General features: G+C 39.3%; 2 protein-coding genes across 4 annotated transcripts in view; one reads left to right on the top strand and one right to left on the bottom strand.

Annotated features, from left to right (window-relative positions):
- The window catches only part of Miga (mitoguardin), a 44,264-nt gene that overhangs the window by 1,562 nt on the left and 22,084 nt on the right, over nt 1-20,618 (bottom strand). For all 3 annotated transcript variants that reach the window (XM_043419534.1, XM_043419536.1, XM_043419535.1), the window contains exons 4-7: nt 2,301-2,491; nt 2,031-2,165; nt 1,474-1,755; nt 923-1,156 (exon numbers count right to left, since the gene is read on the bottom strand). In XM_043419534.1, the coding sequence (XP_043275469.1) occupies nt 923-1,156; nt 1,474-1,755; nt 2,031-2,165; nt 2,301-2,491 (842 nt within the window). The remainder of the gene's footprint in view (nt 1-922; nt 1,157-1,473; nt 1,756-2,030; nt 2,166-2,300; nt 2,492-20,618) is intronic.
- uzip (unzipped) overlaps nt 10,638-20,618 on the top strand; it is a 30,155-nt gene continuing 20,174 nt past the window's right edge. The window contains exon 1 of the mRNA XM_043419537.1: nt 10,638-11,085. The gene's annotated coding sequence lies outside the window, so the exon portion shown is untranslated. The remainder of the gene's footprint in view (nt 11,086-20,618) is intronic.

Raw genomic sequence — 20,618 nt, 5'->3', positions numbered from 1 at the left:
TCGGCACTAAACATTTCTTCTGTACAACAAGGCTTATTTTTATAAGTATGGAGCATTCCAGGCCAAAAATGGGTATCAAAAAAATCATCAAAAAATATTCACGGCTGTTTTTAATTTTTTCTGATTTTTTCGAAAAAAATTGAAATTTTTCGAATAATTATCGATTGTTTAATTTTATTATAATTGTCATTGTTTTTCAACTTTTAAGGTTCTCGGTACATTCTAGAAAACTTTAAAAGTGGTGTAATTAGAAATAAGCTGAACTGAAATAAATTTTTTTTATAATGAGAAAAAAAGAATAGAAAGCGAAAAGATCCCACAATGGAAATTTCACAGAACTTGTGGAAAATGTCAAAGTTTCTTTTCAACGTTTTTCTTTCCTCTCCAACGTTTTTTAACCTTGAAGATTGATTTATATGACCTTTTGATATTTTTTTTCTGAAAAGTACATTCAAAGACAAAATTTGGAAAAAAAAAAACGTTCCAATAAGTCAATTTTCAAAAGCGTTATGTTACTTTGAACAAAAGTAACGCCATTTTTTTGAAAAATTCATCTATTTTTGGGTAGGGAAAAAAATTTGAAAAATGTCTTTATTACAGTAGAAAAAGATGAGAAAGTTTTCGCCAAATTGAAAGGGGTCGCCGTACAAAAGTAATCGATTTGGCCTGGAGTGCCCCATGTACACCAGGTCCTTCGTGATTCGATAACGAAGAGGACGATGTACGCTCAAGGAGCACTGTGTGATCACTTGTCAATTGAAATCTAATGAAACAAGAAAATTGATAGATTCGGCAAATCACGATAAAACTAAAAACTTCATAAGCGATCGTTGAAAAAAAAGAGCTTTTTTGAATACTTGAATAAATCTTTTTTCACAATCTAATTCCATTTGAGAGAAAATGATGAAACTAGGAAATATACCGTTTCTCGAAAACTCGCAGAAATCCATCGGTTTTGCAATATGGCTTTGATGGAAGAAGGTGGCTTTTGAACTTCGTCGAACGCATCCAAAAGTATAAAATCTATGAGTACATCGTAAAAATTTATGCATTGAACACCTCGTGCCGTCAATTCCTCGTGCATGATACCATGATTGCTCGGATTCGCAAGAAACTCCAACATTCGTTCGTAGTGCGTCAAATATTCTTTGGGGTCCTTAAAAAAAAAAAAAAACGTGGATTAAAATAGCAATAAAAAATGGTGCCCCAATTTTATTGTGTATATTTATAAAAGGAAAAATCACTGCCCAAAGAATCTGTCTATCGATGAAATCGTATAATCAATAGTTTCGAATATTATACTTCATTGTTTTTGTTTGATGAAAAATCGACTATTTTACAAATTTTTTATCGAATTTTTATTTCGTTCGAAAAATGACTGAGACATTGAAAAATACATAGATGAAATTGTATTAACGTGGATTTTGAATGTATAAGATAATTGGTATGAAAAGACTATAATGCAAAACGTACTCGATCGGCGAAGACGATAAGATCACTTATAACTTGACGACCCATATCGGCGATCCACGTTGCAGCAGCTGGTATAGTGAAGAGTTTCGTGTAAGCTTGACGCAAACATTGTACTTTTGCCACGTATTCCACGTCGGAACCGCATTTTACGAGATCCGTGTGTAAACGTCTACACGGAATTCCTCTGTCCTCGTATTCCTTCATCGCGGAGTGATACAACTTTTGCTTCTCGAATTGCGGAAATAACTCGGCGAATTCTTCAAACTCTCTCAGATCCGCTACCTGCAGAAAATATTCAAATTTTTTATCACTCATCCAAAAGTATTTCTTTTTCCTTCAAATTTGTCAAGAATTCCGTATCATTTTTTAATACGGAAAAAAAATATATATTCAAATCTTATATAAATTTTTATCCAACTTTAGTTGTGCTTTTCACTATTACTATCACTTAAAAAAAAAAAAAAAAAAAAAAAAAAAACAAGCAAACAAACAAAAAAGTGCAATTTTCGTCTGGAAGGAATTTTGTGTTGACTACATAATACATGATAAGAACTGACCCCATCTTTTGCAGATTCGAAAGATTCAGGGGAAGATGCAGCATCGCCTTTGTCCCTTGTGAATCGGGATCCGACCGTGGACGCTTTCCGACTGGGCCCACTTCCGTCACTCTCGTTGCAAAATAGTACCGAATGCTGTTCGAGTGATAAAGGTCGATTAAATCTGAGATCAGAGCAATGATCTAATAGACCTCGACGATTGCAATCAATCGTCGACGTTAATCATTGTTAATGGAGTATTAACGAGTTAACTGAATTTTAATTGGTCACCTGATCAATAAACAGTAATTCTGCTGTGCTTTGTATTTGATAACCTAAGTCAAGAAGCTCCTGAACGTCGTGAGTGAATGCAGCATCGGCTTTCGATGGAAGAGCAAGCACGTCGTTATTTATAATTGTTGAGCTGAACGCCGTTAATGCATCTTCCCAACAGTATAACGCTTTCTCGAGGGCTTCCAGTCCTGTAACATTAAAATTTCAAGTTTTCTATTCTTATTACGATTGTATCGAGATGAAAAGTGAAAGAAAGATGTTTTTTTTTTTTTTTTTTTTATCCTCTATTCAATAATGTTGTTTTATTTTCTTCATTCAAAGATAAATTGTGGGGAACGAACGAGTTAATTTAGTCTTTTGAAAATATTTCGAATATTAATAAAATAGATTCTGGAGTATATATGAAATAAAATAGATGCTCGAATTTCTGTGAAGATATGCAACTGTTTTTCAGGCAATTCTTCATTTCAGTAAGTTTCAAAATTTGTCAGACGATTCAAATTTATGTTTATCATCGAACAATCAGTCCGTTTTTATCGTGATTTTTCACCACGGAAGAAAAAAAATGTTTAACGTCGTTGGCGCCACCTCCAAACATTTTTTTAGATGGCCCAAATTTTGAGAGAATTACTTTTTCATTATGAATTATCACTTGCGACTTTGAGGAAAAAAATATATATTTTTTTAATCATCCTAGTGCATACGCGTTTAGAGCAGAAGGTTAGTCGCGGGTGAAAGTAAAATGAGATTAGGCCGTTTTTTATTAGGAATGAAGAAAAGTCATGGAATTGCTCACATACCGCAAGAGTAGAATGTTAAAGCAAGATTTAGCAGAGATTGCTCTCGATTTAATTCGCGAAAGTTACGTGTCTCGAGTACCGCAATCTTTCAATTCTACGAGCAGCGTACATCCGCTGCCACTTTCGTCGAAGCTTCAGTCTTCAATTTACGAATATAGAGTCCGTCAATGGGAGTAATTATAGAAAATTTTCTCCGACTTCTTTCACTTTTTCGTGATAATAATTATGAAGAGTTTCAAAAATCTTGAGAGTAATCATTTTGATTAGCAAATGAATAATGGTATCGAAAAATTGATTACTTAGTTTATCAAATGAATTAAATAATGAATCAATGCACTGAAAGTATTTATTGGATCCAAGAAACAATGTATTTCAAACCTGATTAGAGCTATTTACTTGGCTGAATCATGCATGTGTTTTCAATAACATATTTTTTTACATCATATGTTCGAATTCAAAATCATATACTTTTTGAAACAACTAAATATTTTATTAATTCATCTACATATATTATTCAATGAACAAAATGTCTGGTTGAGTCAATAAAAAATTTCAATATCATCGTGCTATTGACAACAATCACATTATTTTCTTTGAAGCAATATTTCATTCATTTCGGTCAAAAACATTAAATTTGAATCAATCATTTTTTCTTCAATAACATCAATTTTATTGAATCAACATCATTTTTTCCTCAGTGTATGAAAGGCTCGCGATGCAACAAAAGTTTTATTTTGCAGGAGTTCGAACGAGAGAGTTGCCGCCTCGTCGTTGTTGTTCAACCAAACTCTCAAATAATTTCATCCTCCGACCGCAAGGATAACAGCTCGTTGTTGATCAACATTAAATAAACAGGTGTTGGAGAACTCGGTTCGAGCAAAGACGAAAAATTGTACGTCAAAAGCAAAGAAGCCCACAGGCTCTTGGCTCGTACCAAGATGAGATCCTAGCCGATTTCGCAAACTCGTTCCTCCTCAGAGAAACGCGGAACCCTCGAGTACACACGTACGTCTATTATTTTTCTCGTGTTTCTTTCTCATCTCCTCATTCTTCATCTGCCTCTGCATGATGGTAGAGAGCGCAGTTACGAGAAATTCAAATACTATATTTAACATTAAAAACGGAATCCAAGCAAATTAATCATCCGATTTTTTCGTGATCCTTTGAATTTAATTATGCCTTTACATATTATTTCTTATGCTCGTCGCTCGATCGGAGAGAGAATAATTTGAAAAATGTGTCTTATAATTCATCGGGATGGAACAAACTGGGCGAAAAAATCAAAGGACTGGTGTATTTCGTAGCCACAGACAGGAAGGACAGAAGACTGCATGGGAATGCAAAAAAAAAATTAAAAAATAAAAAAAAAATGTCTCTTCATATGCGCGCTAAAAGTCGTGATAGATATGGCTGGTTCGTCTGCGATCGTATTTTCTTCTCGCCCGCGCTCTCTCTCCAACCCAATAATTTTTCGTTCTCCCAGCTCCCGCAATAATATCGCGCAAGAACGATGACTCATGCCGGGGGTACATGAGTTTCTCGAGTTATGTTGTACCGAAAGTTGAATACGTCCGAAGCGAGGAAAGACGAGAAGTTCGTTGCTTGCTTACGCTGAGAAGATGAAAGGAGAGAAGGAAAAGAAGATGGAGACTTCCGAGTATAGAACGATAGTACAGGAGTTAACGAAAAAGAGATGGAGCAAAGAGTTGAGTCAACGGAAGATCTATACTTTGCAATAAATTGTGATAAATTTTGTTTTTTTTTTTTTACAAAAATTAAGGAAGTTGAGGCTGTACAGTCATTTTTTTACCCAAAAGTGATGACCTGTACCTTTCAAAAGTTAGGCCAGTTTACAGTTTGGCAATGTTGCATACACTCTAAAGAAAAGTTGGGGAAAAAAAGACGAAAAACTGGTGAAAGCTCAGTCGAAAACACGAACAGTGTTTTCGAAAAATTGACATTATTCGGCAAGCCTCGCTCATGTTGCCCAAAAAATTTCATATTTTTAGCATCATTTTTAACAGAGATATCACTGAATGTGTCTTGACTTCCATAAGATTACACGTTATTTGGCCCAAATTGTTATTGATTTTTCTCAGCAACGACGCTCCTAAATTGTCTGAAAATTTAACTGATTTTTTTTTACACTTCACTTTATAAGATGCAATCGGTTTAAAAGCGGTGACATCATTTTCATTCTAATGCCTCAACTTCCTTAATGACTTCTTCCGGCCTTTCTTATAAAGATCGAATCTCGAACGTCCTTCTGCATACAAAAACTGCATTCATTCATGTGCATAATATCGAGGGGTCTCGCGATAAAACTTGTGCCAAGTACGATGAAATTCGAAGAACAATTGCAAACCTAAATGAGATGATTTCGTCCAAATTCCGAGATGTCCGAGAGCCTCTTCAGTTCTAAACGAGGTTTAAAACGTTACCTGCTTCGTTGTGTGCGCTGTGTTTCGCAGAAAGGCCGCCAGGTCGTTCCAATGATAACTGATAACGAAACGCGCGAACGCTCGTTGCTCGGGTATATAATGAGAGTGAAATATGAAAGAAATCGTCAAAACAATTATGCCTTCGATCCTTCTTTCCAGTGTGTACGAGAGCGTGAATAAAATTAAAAAAAAAAAAAACAAAAAAAAAACAAAACAAAACAAAACATATATGTATACAGCGCGATACGAGATCGAAGAAAAGATTCGCATGAATGGAGGACAAGAAGTGAGCGTCGTCGACGTTATCAATTGGCTGACGCCACGAGCAGTCTCGACGATCCGTTAAACCCTTGCCAGCTCCACCATTCTCCTGTCCCTCTGTCGTTTCGTATAACGTGCGCGTGTCCGAGAATCGTTCTACTCAATGTTGCCAATGGTCTCGTACATGGATTTTGTACGATCTTTGACGATTCGCCTCTCCCTCCAGCCTGCTGTTCTTCCCCCGAAGATTCATCCTTCTTGGAGGGCAGAGGCGTTTAATTTTCACGATGACGTATAATATCTCGCCACAATACACAATTCGTCATAACGTCACTGTGGCCAACGAGTATGACGAGGCTCGAGCCTCAAGGATGTCTTTCTGCTTTCGCTAACCTCTCCTATATACATCTATAACTTTTTAACTTTCGTCAGTCGTCACATTTGCGGAGTCGTGACCTTTCTCCAATTAACGCCCTCGGTGAGCGTGCATTAATGCAGCAGGTTGGCGGGTCGCGCAACGCGAAAGATAGAAGATCCTCCCGGCGGTTCGTCACTTCAGAGAGAAATTTCATTCGGCGATTATACGTTTTCTCTTTTGTTTATTTTACTCTGCCGTCCGGACCATTGACATTGAATGCAAGATTTTGAAATCTTCGATCGATGATTGAAAGTAGTAGGAATAATAAGGCGATGAGTTGGTGACTGTTTCAGCCGAGGGGGAAAAAAAAAAAAAAAAAAAAAACTATCGATTTCGCGTGGTCCCGGTTAGGGCTTCCTTCGAGCAGTCGAATGTATAGTCAAAGTGGGATCAATTAAACCTCGGCGTTCTTTCGGGAAAAGTGCCAAACAATGGATCGAGGTCCAAGAACCAAGCTGCCGAATGGACACGATTTTTTGTTGCCGAACTATTAAATAGGCGACGATTACTATTTCGTAGTAAAATTACGGTGTTGCGCGGGTGATGCGACGCAACGCTAAAGGGGTCGTCCACTGATTAGATTACGAGATGACGCGTCGATCCAACATTTTTACCGAGAACACTCGTGATTTGATGAAACAACGAAACTCTGACGCATATTATAATTTTCCATGCTACGGAGGCGAAATAATGTTCGTAGAGAATTTCAAGCGCTCTGCTTCCCGACCCGCATGCAGGTCGATTGCCAAAAGTTTCCCAATTTCTGGGGAGAATATCCTCGGGGAATAGATAAAAGTACGGATCGATGAGGGCCTTGAAGGGAGGAGTAAAGCGAGGCGTCATTTACACGAGGAATACTCTGGTCGTGACTAAAGTAGGTCTCGGAAGAAGAACACGGTGCATTATTTTTTTTCTTGTTTCTTTTCTAAGGAGGCTCGCGAACAAAGGATCGCTATACTCAAAATGATCTCGCGGTTAAGAAGCAGCTTCCCGAGACCTTTCGACGAGGTGAAATCCCCGGAGACCCAACAATATACGTGCGAAGAAAGGAGTGAAAATATTGAGGGAAAAAAAAAAAGAAAAAAATTTTTAAGCATTGTTCTAAAAGCTTGAGAAAGCAATTTGTTACTTTTAATTTTTTTTTAAATAAAATTTCAACTTATTTATCGACATTTAACTTTTCCAAATTAATTTCCAAAAATTAAAGCGGATTTTTCGAAAAACTCATATTTTCGTGAAATTCCAAAAATCATGAAATTTTAAAAAAAATTTTAAACCGTCGTAGAATTCGTATTTTTTTCTCAAACTCTGACAAAATTATCAGAGAATGAAGAGCTTGTTCGGATTAACATCTATGCAAAACGGTAGCCCTGTATCTCAAATCGTTTTCGAGTTATAAGCGTTTGAATCTTGCAGTGCCATGACACACACGCACACACACGCACGCACGCGCGCGCGCGCGCACACACACACACACACACACACATCGGGACATTATTTCTAGTTATGATTTTTTGATGTTTTAAGACATTTTGAGCACATTGACATTGAAAACTGGAAAAAAAAAAATTTTCATCGTCACGCAGCCTCCTCTATGAGGAAGCAAAAATAAAAAATGGTTTATTTCCGCTGAAAACTCTGTCATATACGAAGACTTTTCGGCCCGTTAAGGAGTTTCGATACAGAAGTCTAAATATTAAGAAATTGATCAAATTTGGTGATAATGTTCTTCAACATTAAGTGCGAAAACACAAATTTTTTCAAAATTTTCTTCTACTTAGTTATCGAGTAATTTCGCATTAAAGCAGTTTTCTTATGCCCGGAATGTATACCTATATATATGGAAACACTATGCTTATACACGTGAACTTTAGTGATTAATTACTCGATAACTGTGCAGTAGAAAAATTAAAAAAAATTTGTATTGTCAAATTTGTCCATAAAGAATATGTTCACCAAATATTATAAAATTGTGAACTTTTTGAAATTTTTTATGTTTTTACCACGGTTTAGCATGGCAACATTGCGTATCGCCTGTACCGAAACTCCTTAAAAAGCCTCGCGTTTGAACGAGGAACGAGTCTTTTTAAAACGATCGGAGGTGACCCGATGGCGCAGAGCTTTAAAAAATTCGGGCAAGAATGGCGAGGTGCCGGGGGAGAGGGCGAGAGTTTTCAGTGAAATTCAGGTGGGGAAGGATCGAAGTCTGGTTATAGGTTGGGAGGGAAACAGCCGCGGTATATAGAGCCCCGCAGTTGGTCGATATACAGGGGAGAGAACGAACGAAGAAAGTAAGGGGAAGCGACAGCGATGTGTATAGCGGAGTCATAGATATATACAGACGTTCTCAGTGAGCACCCTTGCCCTTGCAACCCCGAACGAGCTGGCTGCCTGGTACGTGGTCCCATGGAACCTTGATTTCCAGGGCAACGTGTTTGCCTCTTTTCTCACCTGCATTCAAGGCGCATGTACGTACACACGGGACACAGCGCCGCAGAGGCTTTCGCATCTGTACATTGAGCAGGATGAGGATCGAAGGAGAGCGTGGCAAGTTCAAATTCCTGAGGAAGGCGCTAGAATTTTATTGGCGACGCCAGTCGCAGCGAGCGGAGGAAATTCGACGTGTCCCAATCACTGCAAATTCTTCTTTTTTTTTCCGTATCGAATTAGCTAGCAGAAAACTACTTCGGCGATGCTCCCATGGGAATAATGCGTGCCAGGGAAAAATATGGATCGAGGGCCGAATTCGAGCAGCTCGAGGGAGGTCCGATTCAGAATGAAACTGCGAGTGGCACCTCGTGCTGGTGAGAAAAGACGCAGATCTCGTGGAGTTCCTTCGAGGGGTGGCGAGAAAGAAATTATGAGAGAGAGAGAGCGATCCGGCGGTGGCAGAAATCGAGGAGAAAAAACGAGGCTGCTCCTGCCGGCTGGTCCGACCGCTCACGTCAATAATACACCCAACGTGACGTAATCCTTTTGGAGGTTCGCATTGGAGGATGTGTCATCCCGTTTGGGAGGGGTCGATACACCATAAGAGTGCTGCGAGCAAGAGAAGGAAGAAGGATCGTTCGAGGGGGGAGAAAGAGCAGGAACGGCAGGAACTCCGCGTCGTTTCACCCCTCCACGATCCCTCCTCTGCTTTTTCCTCCTCCTCCTCCTCCTCCTCCTCTTTCTCCTTCTCTCTCGCTCTCTCTCTCTTCCTGTCCGTTTTCCTAAACCACCGGCAGCTGGGCAAACCGACGCGGGTTCTCTCTTCTCCATAGCGTTCGCGAAACGTGTGCTGCTCTCCGCTACAACGATCGACAACATTGCTCCTGGCGGTATCGTCGCGTATACCAGGGGGGGGGTACCCAAGAGAGCACAACCAAAGTCCCTTCCGTGCTCGTGTGGATGCGCGCGCGTCAGAGCGCGTGTGCGCCTCGAATTTACTCGGAGGGGGAATTCTTACGATTTGGACTGGTGGTTCCCACTGAAGCAGCGTGGTCATTGGCCGCTAAACCATTTGCGGTATAGTCAACGATTAATCCGAATTTTCAAGTGGTAGATCAACATATTTTTCGTTTACCAGAATCGTTTCACTAAATCGATCAACCTGACAGACCTTGCCGTGTGGTCAAAGGGATTTGGATATCCACAAAAATGGATAATAAAATTAGCGCGCTTTAGAGATCACTTGCTTGGACGGCGCCGGGGAAAATGGCATACTGAAAAATTATTCGGAACCAATTGCAGGCTGGGCTCGATGTTAAATTTCAACAGCAAGTATCCCCGCGGCCATTTGTCGATAGGTTGAATTGTGGAACTGGAACAAATGAAGTGGACGCTGCTTAAATAACTCGCGCATAAAAACAAAAATTTAGGTCGTTCGTGAAAAGGCGAAGAATCGGAAAAAATGAAGATAGAAACGATTCGGAGCTACATGCGCATTCCAACCCGATAAGTCTGACTGAGAAGCAGAGCGACGGATCAACCGAAGAATGAAAAGAAGTAAAAATCTTGGCTCAGGGGGTTTCACCGCTGCGCGGAACTGCGGAAGGAAAAGCATTAGTATAAATCGCACGGTTCAAACGCGGCATCATCGTAGGGCGCCAGGAAAAAATGTATGCGCGTGCGCGTGTCTGTGAGAGCGAGGAGCGAGAAAGAAAGCAGTCCCAACCAAAATTTCGTTCGGCCTCGCGCACAGGTGTGCCAATCACTGTAAAACTCTCATGTGATCCAACGGACGAGAGTGTGAGTGAGAAAGGTAAGAGGGGAGCTTGGCCCGTGTGGCACAAGGGCGAAAGAGCGAGATGAAACAAAGTGGTGAAACAGCCTGATATTACGTGTTGAGGAGAAAAAGAGAGGGAGACACGGATAACGGTCGGGACGGTCGGGACCTAGAGCCTAGGAGGCGCGCACACCGTGTGGCGTCAGTTATTCGGCTTTGCGCGTTCGCCGCCTCGCTCAGCGCTCAGTGTCGATCCTTCTTCTCTGCGTGCGCGTGCAATTTTCTCCCGATCTCTGGGACAAATATCACAACTTGCACTTGTTTCAAATCTTCATTTAGATTTAAAAATTTATTGCCGTTTGTTCCACTCACCGTTGCACTGTAATTTCGTTCAATACGAAGGATTGCCACGGGAAAAATAACATCAATTCTTTCTTTTTATTTCAATGATTGAGAAGAACGATTACAAAGAAAAAACGTACTTTCCTTGAGACCCGAATGCGATAATCCAGCCGGCTTCTTGTTTTTCTATTGTTGAAATGATATTTGTCTCGAATAATATTTTGTGAAACAAAGTACATTGAACTGCGTATATTGACGATCATTTGACGTGAATTCTTTTGGATTAAATTGAACGAACAGGAATTTAAACGACGTGAGTATTCGTATTGATTTACGTGTTTTTTTTTCTTTTCTCCATCACGATTGTTATGGATTCTTCGTACTTTTAGAGCTTAAAATGCACAACGACGAATGGTTAGGATGGTCTTCGCCAGAATTCTTTCCAAAAGAGGTTTTGTTCGTTTATCAAAACATCGTACGGACTGTTATCGTTGTTGCTTTGGGAGCTAAGAGTGCCGGGTCAATTTTGGTATGGCGGGAGGGGGAACCTTTCCTCGTTACCGAGTTTAATTTTGCCACAGCAACATTTTCGTTACCAGGGTCGAAACGATAATTCAACATTCCGAAACGAGGCGAATTCAATTTACCAGCTAAATTGCTCAAACGTGAAAAAAAGTGTTTTCCCGAAAAGTTGCTTACGAAAAAAAGAATTGAATCGAATGACAGCTTTTTCGAATCTTCAATTCAACAAATTCTTCGTCGATTACACCGCGTTTTGTGATCAACTTTAAATCGGGGAGTGTTACCATGGAATGTTCCACTTTGAGAAACTAGCAGAAATATATGACGAAATTTGCAAGAAAATCTGGGAGGGTTTTTTTTTACCAGGATTAAACGAAAAACAGTCTTACGTGAGCGAAATACGTAAGTGGAGTACGATGAAAATCCTGTTTATAATTACGAGCAATACCGTTACAGAATTTTAATAACCCTCGATATGCTCTCCGGTTATGCCCAAATACCAGGACAACTGGACGAGATTGTCGGAAATTCGTAATTTCCGTTCTCCGTTTATTTTTCTCTTTCGCTTCCTATCCTTTCACCTAGAAGTTAGACGAGCATGGGAACTAGGACGAGAAAAAAGGGTGCTCCGAGTCTTGCACTGCCCGGAGTTTCTCCAAGGATATTGTTGCAAGCGTTCTTGGTGACTCGAGGAGGATTTTATTATCCTCCTTCTGTCGTTCATAAGAGCAGGGCCCAGAGCGAACAAACGGAGAGTTGGCGGAATTCCACTGTGTCTGAGCTAATTGAGCGAAATTAGAGGAAAAGATTAGGCACTCCCTTCGTGTGTAACCCTTGATCGTGTCAGGAAAGCCAAGAATCGCACGATTATGACTCATCTCGTTAACATCACAGTCGAATAATTTCTACTCAAAGTTGAATCGTATATTTTTCACAAATGATATTCGAATGAAATATTTCTTCAAGAGCTCAACGATATTTTTACCAAATGAAAAATCATTCAATTCCAAGAATATCTTGTAATTTACGATTAAATTCGAATGAATTTTCATCTATTTTTATAATTCACATCTTCCACACAATTTGAAGAAAATTCTTTTTTTTTAAGAAATAGTTTTCAATGTTTTTTTCGATTCCTCACCCCCTGGCCTTAAGTCTTCTTCTGGAATGAAGTCAACGATTACGAGATCCGCAAAACGACGAAGGTCATCCGATAATGGTTCGCATACGAGACACAACCCTATGAATTTAATCCCTCTCGAACGTGTAATATCAAACGTAGTTGTGTGTCGCCGCGGATATCGATTCCCATGACCCACTTTCATTCTCTTCGTTCCCTCGAGACCAAACTCGAAATTCGAAAAGCCCCCAAAAATCTCCGAATTCCGTGACATCAAAGCGTGTTTCTGTACCCGACAATACTTCCATTTATCGTCGTCAATTCAGCAGAATATTCCATGCCACTTGATGGCGAACGAAAAAAAGTCCAAAATACGCAAATCATTTATTTCACCTTCCTTTATGAAATTTTTATCATCCATTAATATTTGATTTCATTTTTTATATTTAATCGTTTCGAGTGCAACGGGGGAATCGAGTAAAAAAATTCTCTTTTAAAAATGAAAGATCAAGTTGTGAGCTTTAGGACGGTCGACGAACGAGTTACGCGTGTATTTGGGTATAGAAATTATGTAACAAACTTCACCGGGTTGTGTAAACTCAGATTTCATTATTGGTGGATTACCAAACCTCTTGAAAGGCTCGCACCCTCGACGGTTTCTTGTTTTTGTATAATAAACAAATCAATGAGTCCCTCGTCATTGGCGACGACGAAAATCACGAAATAATGTAAAAGCCATGAAAAAAAAACGAACTGTTTTGTCGCAGCAGAACATTTGCATATCGTTCAAACAAAATGTCGAGGACTACCCGCGTTTTAAGCGAAAGGTCAATACTCTCGCGCGAATATATTCGTATCAATGTAAAAAAAAAGTGGAGGAGCATTTGTAAAAGAAAAATAATAGAACGGCTGATAACAAAATAAACATGCTGCCCCTCGCCTATGCGCTAAAACTTTAGTATCATTCAACCTGCAAAATCATTTCGAAAGAGTGACGAAAATAATTGATGATCGCGAATAAAATATAAAAAAGGTATTTCTCGTATAAATTTGATGGAGAAGAATGTTTTCGCGTCAGCGTTCCATTTGCCCCTCCCCCCATTTGCCAACGACCTCACCATTAGCGATTCGCTTATATTTACATTTTTTTTTCTCTTAGCGGTGCAGCAATAACTCCGCGGTGTTTCCCGCATTCCATTCTTCTTTTCTCAAAGTAGCCGATTGATCGGCTTCGTACAGAAACCGTTGTATATATACTACGATACGCGGTTGCAGTTACAGTTTGTTCGTTCCGACTGTCCGGCGCCGGTTCGTCCTCGAGCGTCGTGCAGACTTTATTCCGGTGTACACACTGACGTTTCACCACCCCTCTGTTAGGTTTTTCCTACCTGTTTGTATACACGCGCGCGCGTTTCTGTGTTGCCTCGGGGAGGGTGGACACGGCGGGAAGAAATGAAACGCGCATCGTCACGATGATATTGCGGGTCAACAAACATCACGTAAAATAAATGACACTTAAGAATATTGATATCCCCTCGCGATCTTTGATTTTTTTTCAATTCCCTCAGAAGTGTTTTCCCTTGTTTCGCGGATTTTGAGCATCCGTTCGAAAGCGGAAAATAAAAAATCTTTTTGTCTGAATTCTAATTGGAAAAAAAAAAAAAAAAAAAAAAAAAAAATGTTTATTACGTCGGAGCAAGTTGTACGAGAGTTGTGACGTTTGAATGAGAAGAAAATGAAAATTCTCATCAGTCGCGATGATGCAAAGTTCGATCATATTTTGTAGTTGCGCAGAATTTTTCGTTGCGCACGAGCGCTCGGATCGAACGTTATACATTTGTCCAAATCACTGAATCTTAGAGAAAAAAAAACGATAAAACGTGGCGAAAAAAATTGCTGATATTTTTGAGTGCGGAGAGCGTCGACCCGCACCTCGAGTTGTACTACTCGTTCGATATCCTTTCGCTCGTTTCTTTTAACGTATATGCACTGTCGGAAAAAATAACAATAGTTGACGAGACATGGCCAAAAAAGACTCGTTCATTATTCATTTTTTTCCCTCGTATCATCACTCGCGAGCGCGTACGCGCGCGCGCGTATCTTTTGACGCATCTTTTTCTAAATACATTTCTTACGAATGAGAGAGCTGCGACGAGTGTCCACGATAGGAACAATGTCCATCTTCCAGAGGATACGCGTCTGCAGCCGTGTGAAAAACGCGGCGCTCGTTTCTATCCCCTGCAAAGCACTTTTTTTCTTTTCGAAAACTTGACTTTCTTTGTTTTCTCACGTTCGTCGAGACTCTCGCAAAACTTGCATATTTCTCTTGTTTATGATTCGGGAGGTCATTTGTCTTTGAGCTGAGACTCGCAGATTTTGGGCACGTCTATCTCGTGTCGCCAGACACTTTTGTCCAGCCACCGGAAGTCTGGCTCGTTGCGACAATCATTATTTTTTGCTTACTCCCTTTCACATTATTGAAAGAAAAAACACACACACACACAACGAAACGTATGAGTGCAAAACATAAAGGATATTTGTTCCCGGAATTTGATTCTATTCGTCGTGTAAGCGAAAAAAATCGTACGAGTTTATAGTCTCACGTACGTTCCTTCCGGAAATGATTATGAAAACCTCCGATTCAATCCGAACAATCTACTCGAAACGAATGGAAATATAATGATGATTGAAATAAAGAGAAATAACGAATAGGAAAAATGAAGCACGTTCTGAAATTTGGAACGACTCAACAAGCTAAAAACTCAAACGAAAACGAAATAAAATATAAGTGAGTATAGGAAACTCTTTAAAATTTAGTGAAAAGTAAATTCTTTTAGTTTTCCAAGAAAGTCTCTGAAAAACGGTTTAAGGAAGTTGAGGCATTAGAATGAAAATGATGTCACCGCTTTTAAACCGATTGCATCTTATAAAGTGAAGTGTAAAAAAAAATCAGTTAAATTTTCAGACAGTTTAGGAGCGTCGTTGCTGAGAAAAATCAATAACAATTTGGGCCAAATGACATGTAATCTTATGGAAGTCAAGACACATTCAGTGATATCTCTGTTAAAAATGATGCTAAAAATATGAAATTTTTTGGGCAACATGAGCGAGGCTTGCCGAATAATGTCAATTTTTCGAAAACACTGTTCGTGTTTTCGACTGAGCTTTCACCAGTTTTTCGTCTTTTTTTCCCCAACTTTTCTTTAAAGTGTATGCAACATTGCCAAACTGTAAACTGGCCTAACTTTTGAAAGGTACAGGTCATCACTTTTGGGTAAAAAAATTGACTGTACAGCCTCAACTTCCTTAAGAACGAGAGCACGAACGTTAAACAATATATAAGCACCATTTACTTTGAATAAATGAGTGTGCGGTATACGATGATGGGTGAACAGAAATATATAGCCATCCATTATCAGGGTTAATGGCAAAACTATATGGGAAACCATGCGTTATAAATACGATCGCGGCGCGATCCCCTTTGGGAGTGAAAGAGAGAGAAGCCGCTACTTAGATTCGAAAGACTGATAGAGAATTGAGATTCCACGTGAGGATTGTACCGGTTAAAAATGTTAATTGGAACAGAAGCCGCCGGTTAATCAAACGGCAGGTGGTACGGAAGTGAAGAGAGAAAAACTGGAGCAATGGTGTTATTTACATTGGCACGATAAGTTTTACCTTTTATTATTTATTGCCATCGGAGCATATCTCCCTCGCAAATCGAGTGGTGGTTCGATAAGGTAGATACTCGGCTCGACAGAAACAAATCTGACAAACAAATATATTGTGGCGTGTTGATTGTAGCGAGCAAAATGTAATTCGTTGACTTGACGAAAATTGTGGTAAACAATTTATTCGCAACGACGAAAAAATTGTTTAATCAACAAATTTTGCTTGTTCGTCACGAACTAATTTTTTCCGTGTCAGTGATGCTTTCCAAGCGTTCAAAAAAGTATTAAGGTCGATCCCCTACGACAGCCCCAACCAAAAGTTATGTACCGTCTGCATATTAAAAGGGTTGATAATTCGTTCGGATCGTAATCAATAACTTTATAAAGACCCTATACACGTACTCAGTGTCAGCAGATATAGTACAAATATCATTTACTTTCGTAAAATTTATTCTAAACGTATTTTTGATCTGACATCGCGAGTAAATTTTTAGACGGAGCTGTCCGGGCTACGTTTCAACACACAGAAAAGGTTGCCTGTACAGACGACATTCGCTTGTTCGCTTGCAAAATAAATCGTATGCAGCCTAAACCTTCGTATGTACTTCTCGAGACTATATCTGTCAAAGTAGATGGTCAATCACCTTGATTTTTTTTTTCACAATATCTGTGATATCCTGCTCTAGCTCCTCCTCGTTTTTTATGAACTTCCTAATTTTAGTACTAGCGGTAGAATTAATAATGTGCCGTTTGCCTATGCATGGTCCATATGTTACGTGATAATTGAGTCAACTTCAATTTACATATATCTCGGGTTCGGGATGGTGAAACTTGTTAAAATTTTCTAGAAGTGTTGCTCATATATTAAACAATACGTATGCCAAATTTAAATAATTTCCTAATTTAACTGTCTCGTGGATGTATTCTCGTAAATTGACTAATATAGTTTATTTTTCATCTTCGATTACTAAGAGTTTCATATATAGTTATTATCTCAACAAGGATGATATTTGGCGAATGAGACCGTTATGCATCGATTGAAAAAGGAGAAGCTGCGCGTATGCGTTGCCAGTTGCCATAAATCGATAGATAATTAATTAACGGTTAGGATTAGTGGGTGGGTAACCTTGGCTATCGTGGAGGGAGTTAGATTAGTTATTTCACCGTAGAGGAAGTTAGTCTCGAGACTGGAATACGAATAGAAAAGTTTGCACGTGCATCGCGTTTCGACTTTGATGTTTTTCAACAGCTCGTACCTCTCTTCATCTTCTTCTCCTCCTTGCAACGAGCGTATTATAACTTTGTTAAAGCGAAGAAACAAACTTGAATCTGTGAAAAATATTGATGGAGAAGTGAAATATAAATTTGGCCCACATAGAGATCGAATTTCGTAAAATTTAGATCCCATACGAAATCGGTCCTCCATCGTTAAAGCCAAAAGTATATGAATGAGGAATAACGCGGAGACGAAAACATCGAGTAAATACGACGAATACGAAATTATTATAAGTTATTGCCTGCATCGAATGATGCATCGCGGGTGAGAGTGATCGATGGACATCATAGACGAGGTCGAAAGTTGGGAATTCATCACAGATTCATATTATGCAATGGTGATTTAGCACTATATACATGCAATGAGTAGTCTCGTAGGTAGGATGGATTGATCGACCCCGATGAGTCTAATAAAAGTGACATCATTATCGCTCTAGTAAATGGGGACTGTCCGCAATGAGCTGAGTCTCATCTCATCCAGTGCGAACGCGAGAGAGAGAAAGAGAGAGAGAGAGAGAGAGAGAGAGAGAGAGAGAGCTGTATGTGCGTAATTTGCATATTGCAACCTGGTTCGCACGTGGTGACGCCATAACCGGGCGAGCAGCGAAAATAAACTATCTCTATATAAATATATGTATATAATAAAGTTAAACGAGCTACGATCTCGTTATCATTCGCTTCCCAGTCAATGTCAATTAACGATCGCACTTAGATTCATCCTTTGGCGTTATTCAACTAATTGACAGTCGCCGAAGAATCATTATCGTCATTATACCATGCTCATATAAAACACTGCCATTTCGAAAACTCAATACTGTGTTTTCTTTATGGGCTTGTTTAATCGGCTGGTAATGTTCATGCGCAATGAATTATCGTTTTTTGCCTAACCGCGTTCGGTGACATAAGCAACAGCGCGGTCCGTGATTCGGTTGAGGAAGTTGAGGCATTAGAATGAAAATGATGTCATCGCTTTTAAATCGATTGCATCTTTTTGAGGCTGGGATCGTCACCGTCCGGGTTTTCGACTGAGCTTTCACCAGTTTTTCGTATTTTTTTTTCCCAACTCTTCTTTAAAGTGTATGCAACGTTGCCAAACTGTAAACTGGCCTAACTTTTGAAAGGTACAGGTCATAACTTTTGGGTAAAAAAAATGACACTGTGCGGCCTCAACTTCCTTAAACACCCGCGTGAAAACCTGTTTCGCGCGATAATTTTGTGCTCTCGCAGTACAAATTTCAATTGAAATACTCGCGGTGCGCATATTTCTCTCGTTTTATTCGCGTGTTTTCATTTTTCCTGACCTTTTTCATTCCCCATTCATGATAGTGCTCGGAGCTTTAAGCCGATTTTCTTACTTATTGGGGAACTTTAACTACCGTTGTGGTAATTGTTCAGATTTTCAACTATAATTACGAGTGAAATACCACGATCCAAGCTTTGGTTAAGTTTGTGGTTAAGATCCTTTCCCAAGCGAACAACGAACAAGCCGACAAAGCTTAGCAACGCCATAGCATTTTATTTTATGTACCAGCACAACTCGTACTCGCGCACGTATATATTTCTATAGTTTCGTGTATAGAACGAGCGAAGAAGAGATCGTAAAACGGAACAAAACTCGCGGAGAAAAAAAAAGAAATGAATGCTGGAAAAAATAAGGTGTGCAATGTTAAAAGCGTGACTTTTAGGTCACACACGGTGACGAGGTGGAGAAAGAACGAAAATAAAAGTGGTATAGAAGAAAAATCATATAACGTCCCGTAACGGGCGGCTGCTGAAAATAACAATAAATATTTTCTTGTGCGGTTTCATACTCGTGAAGAAAAAAAAATTGAAAACAAAAAAAGGAGGCCAACGTTAAAAAAATAACGAAACGACCCAGCCGGTTGTATTATTATTTTTCAATTATTAGAAAAAAATGAATCCTATATAAAACCAAGAGCCAATTCGAAGGTAAAACTACAATATAAAAAATGAAAATTTAACGTAGGAAAATACAGTCTCGAACGAGCATGAAGTTTTTTTTCTAGATAGTCAATCCCGCCGTAGTCCGCACCAGTCTTAGATCGTTCCAGAGAACATTATTTTCCATTAGATTGAATTTTATTTTGCTATATAGAATAAAACTTGTCGGACGATAAGAAAATGGTATATATACTTGCGCGGAGAAAATATAAGGTGAAAAATGGAAGTAACTATAAAGCGTGTAATTTATGTTATTTTCATTGGGTACGAGAGAGAGAGAGAGAGAGAGGGAGAGAGAGAGAGTTGTGTCTACAACATATACTATAAATTGATGCGGGAGTCATCTTCGACTCGTTCTAGCTCGGAGCATCTGCTGACCCTGACGATTATGCTCGTGCACCACGGGTTTATATACCTTTACGAAGAGGTTTTGTGCGACGTAGGAATCGATTATATACAATAGAATGCCCCAGGGCACCAGCCCCCTATTTTTATATACAGAGCTTCGAGGATGCTGCGTTGTTGCTTGTAGGCTCTTCTCTACGCTCTTCAACGAGCAACCAAATTTTCCACTGCATTTTTTTCGGCCATTTCATACACTATAGATACATGAAAAATATGTTTCTCTATTGATCTTTATTATATCCCACGCAGGAGTAGGAGTGCAAACCTGATATCCGTACTTCTAGGTCTATTCTCGTTTTAGCGAAGCCATCAAAACATACTTATGTACAAGGAGATTGTAGGTGTAGAGAATCGGAGAGAGGAAGAGAGAAAGAGGCAGGAAGGAGCTCACGGCCTCGTCTTTGTTCGATAATCCCGTCCGTTCACTTTTTTTTTATACTCACAATCTCGTTCCCGGTACCAATCTTTAATTCATCTCTCGAATATATTATCGCTAAGCTGTTTTTACACCTCCACTCGTCTCAAATACAAACTTACGGGAAGGAAACCATTTATGAATTGAAAAGAAATCTTTGTTGACGGGGATTCCGATTAACAAGAAATTCAATCTATCTAAAACGATTCATCCAATAGAAACATCGTTTTTTGCTTCCTCATAGAGGAAGCTGTGTGATGATGAAATTATTATTTTTTTTTCCAGTTTTCAATGTCAATGTGCTCAAAATGTCCCAAAACATCGAAAATTCATACCTAGAAAAAATGTCCGGATGTGTGTGTGTGTGTGTGTGTGTGTATGTTGTGGCACTGCAAAATTAAAACGCTTATAACTCGAAAACGGTTTCAGATACAGGGCTACCGTTTTGCACAGATGTTAATCTATACAAGTTGTTC

This window comes from Venturia canescens, chromosome 5 (genome assembly GCF_019457755.1).
Source record: "Venturia canescens isolate UGA chromosome 5, ASM1945775v1, whole genome shotgun sequence".
Taxonomy (NCBI): Eukaryota; Metazoa; Arthropoda; class Insecta; order Hymenoptera; family Ichneumonidae; genus Venturia; species Venturia canescens.
Note: the sequence above shows the minus strand (reverse complement) of the source record. Positions and strands in the feature narration are given on the sequence as shown.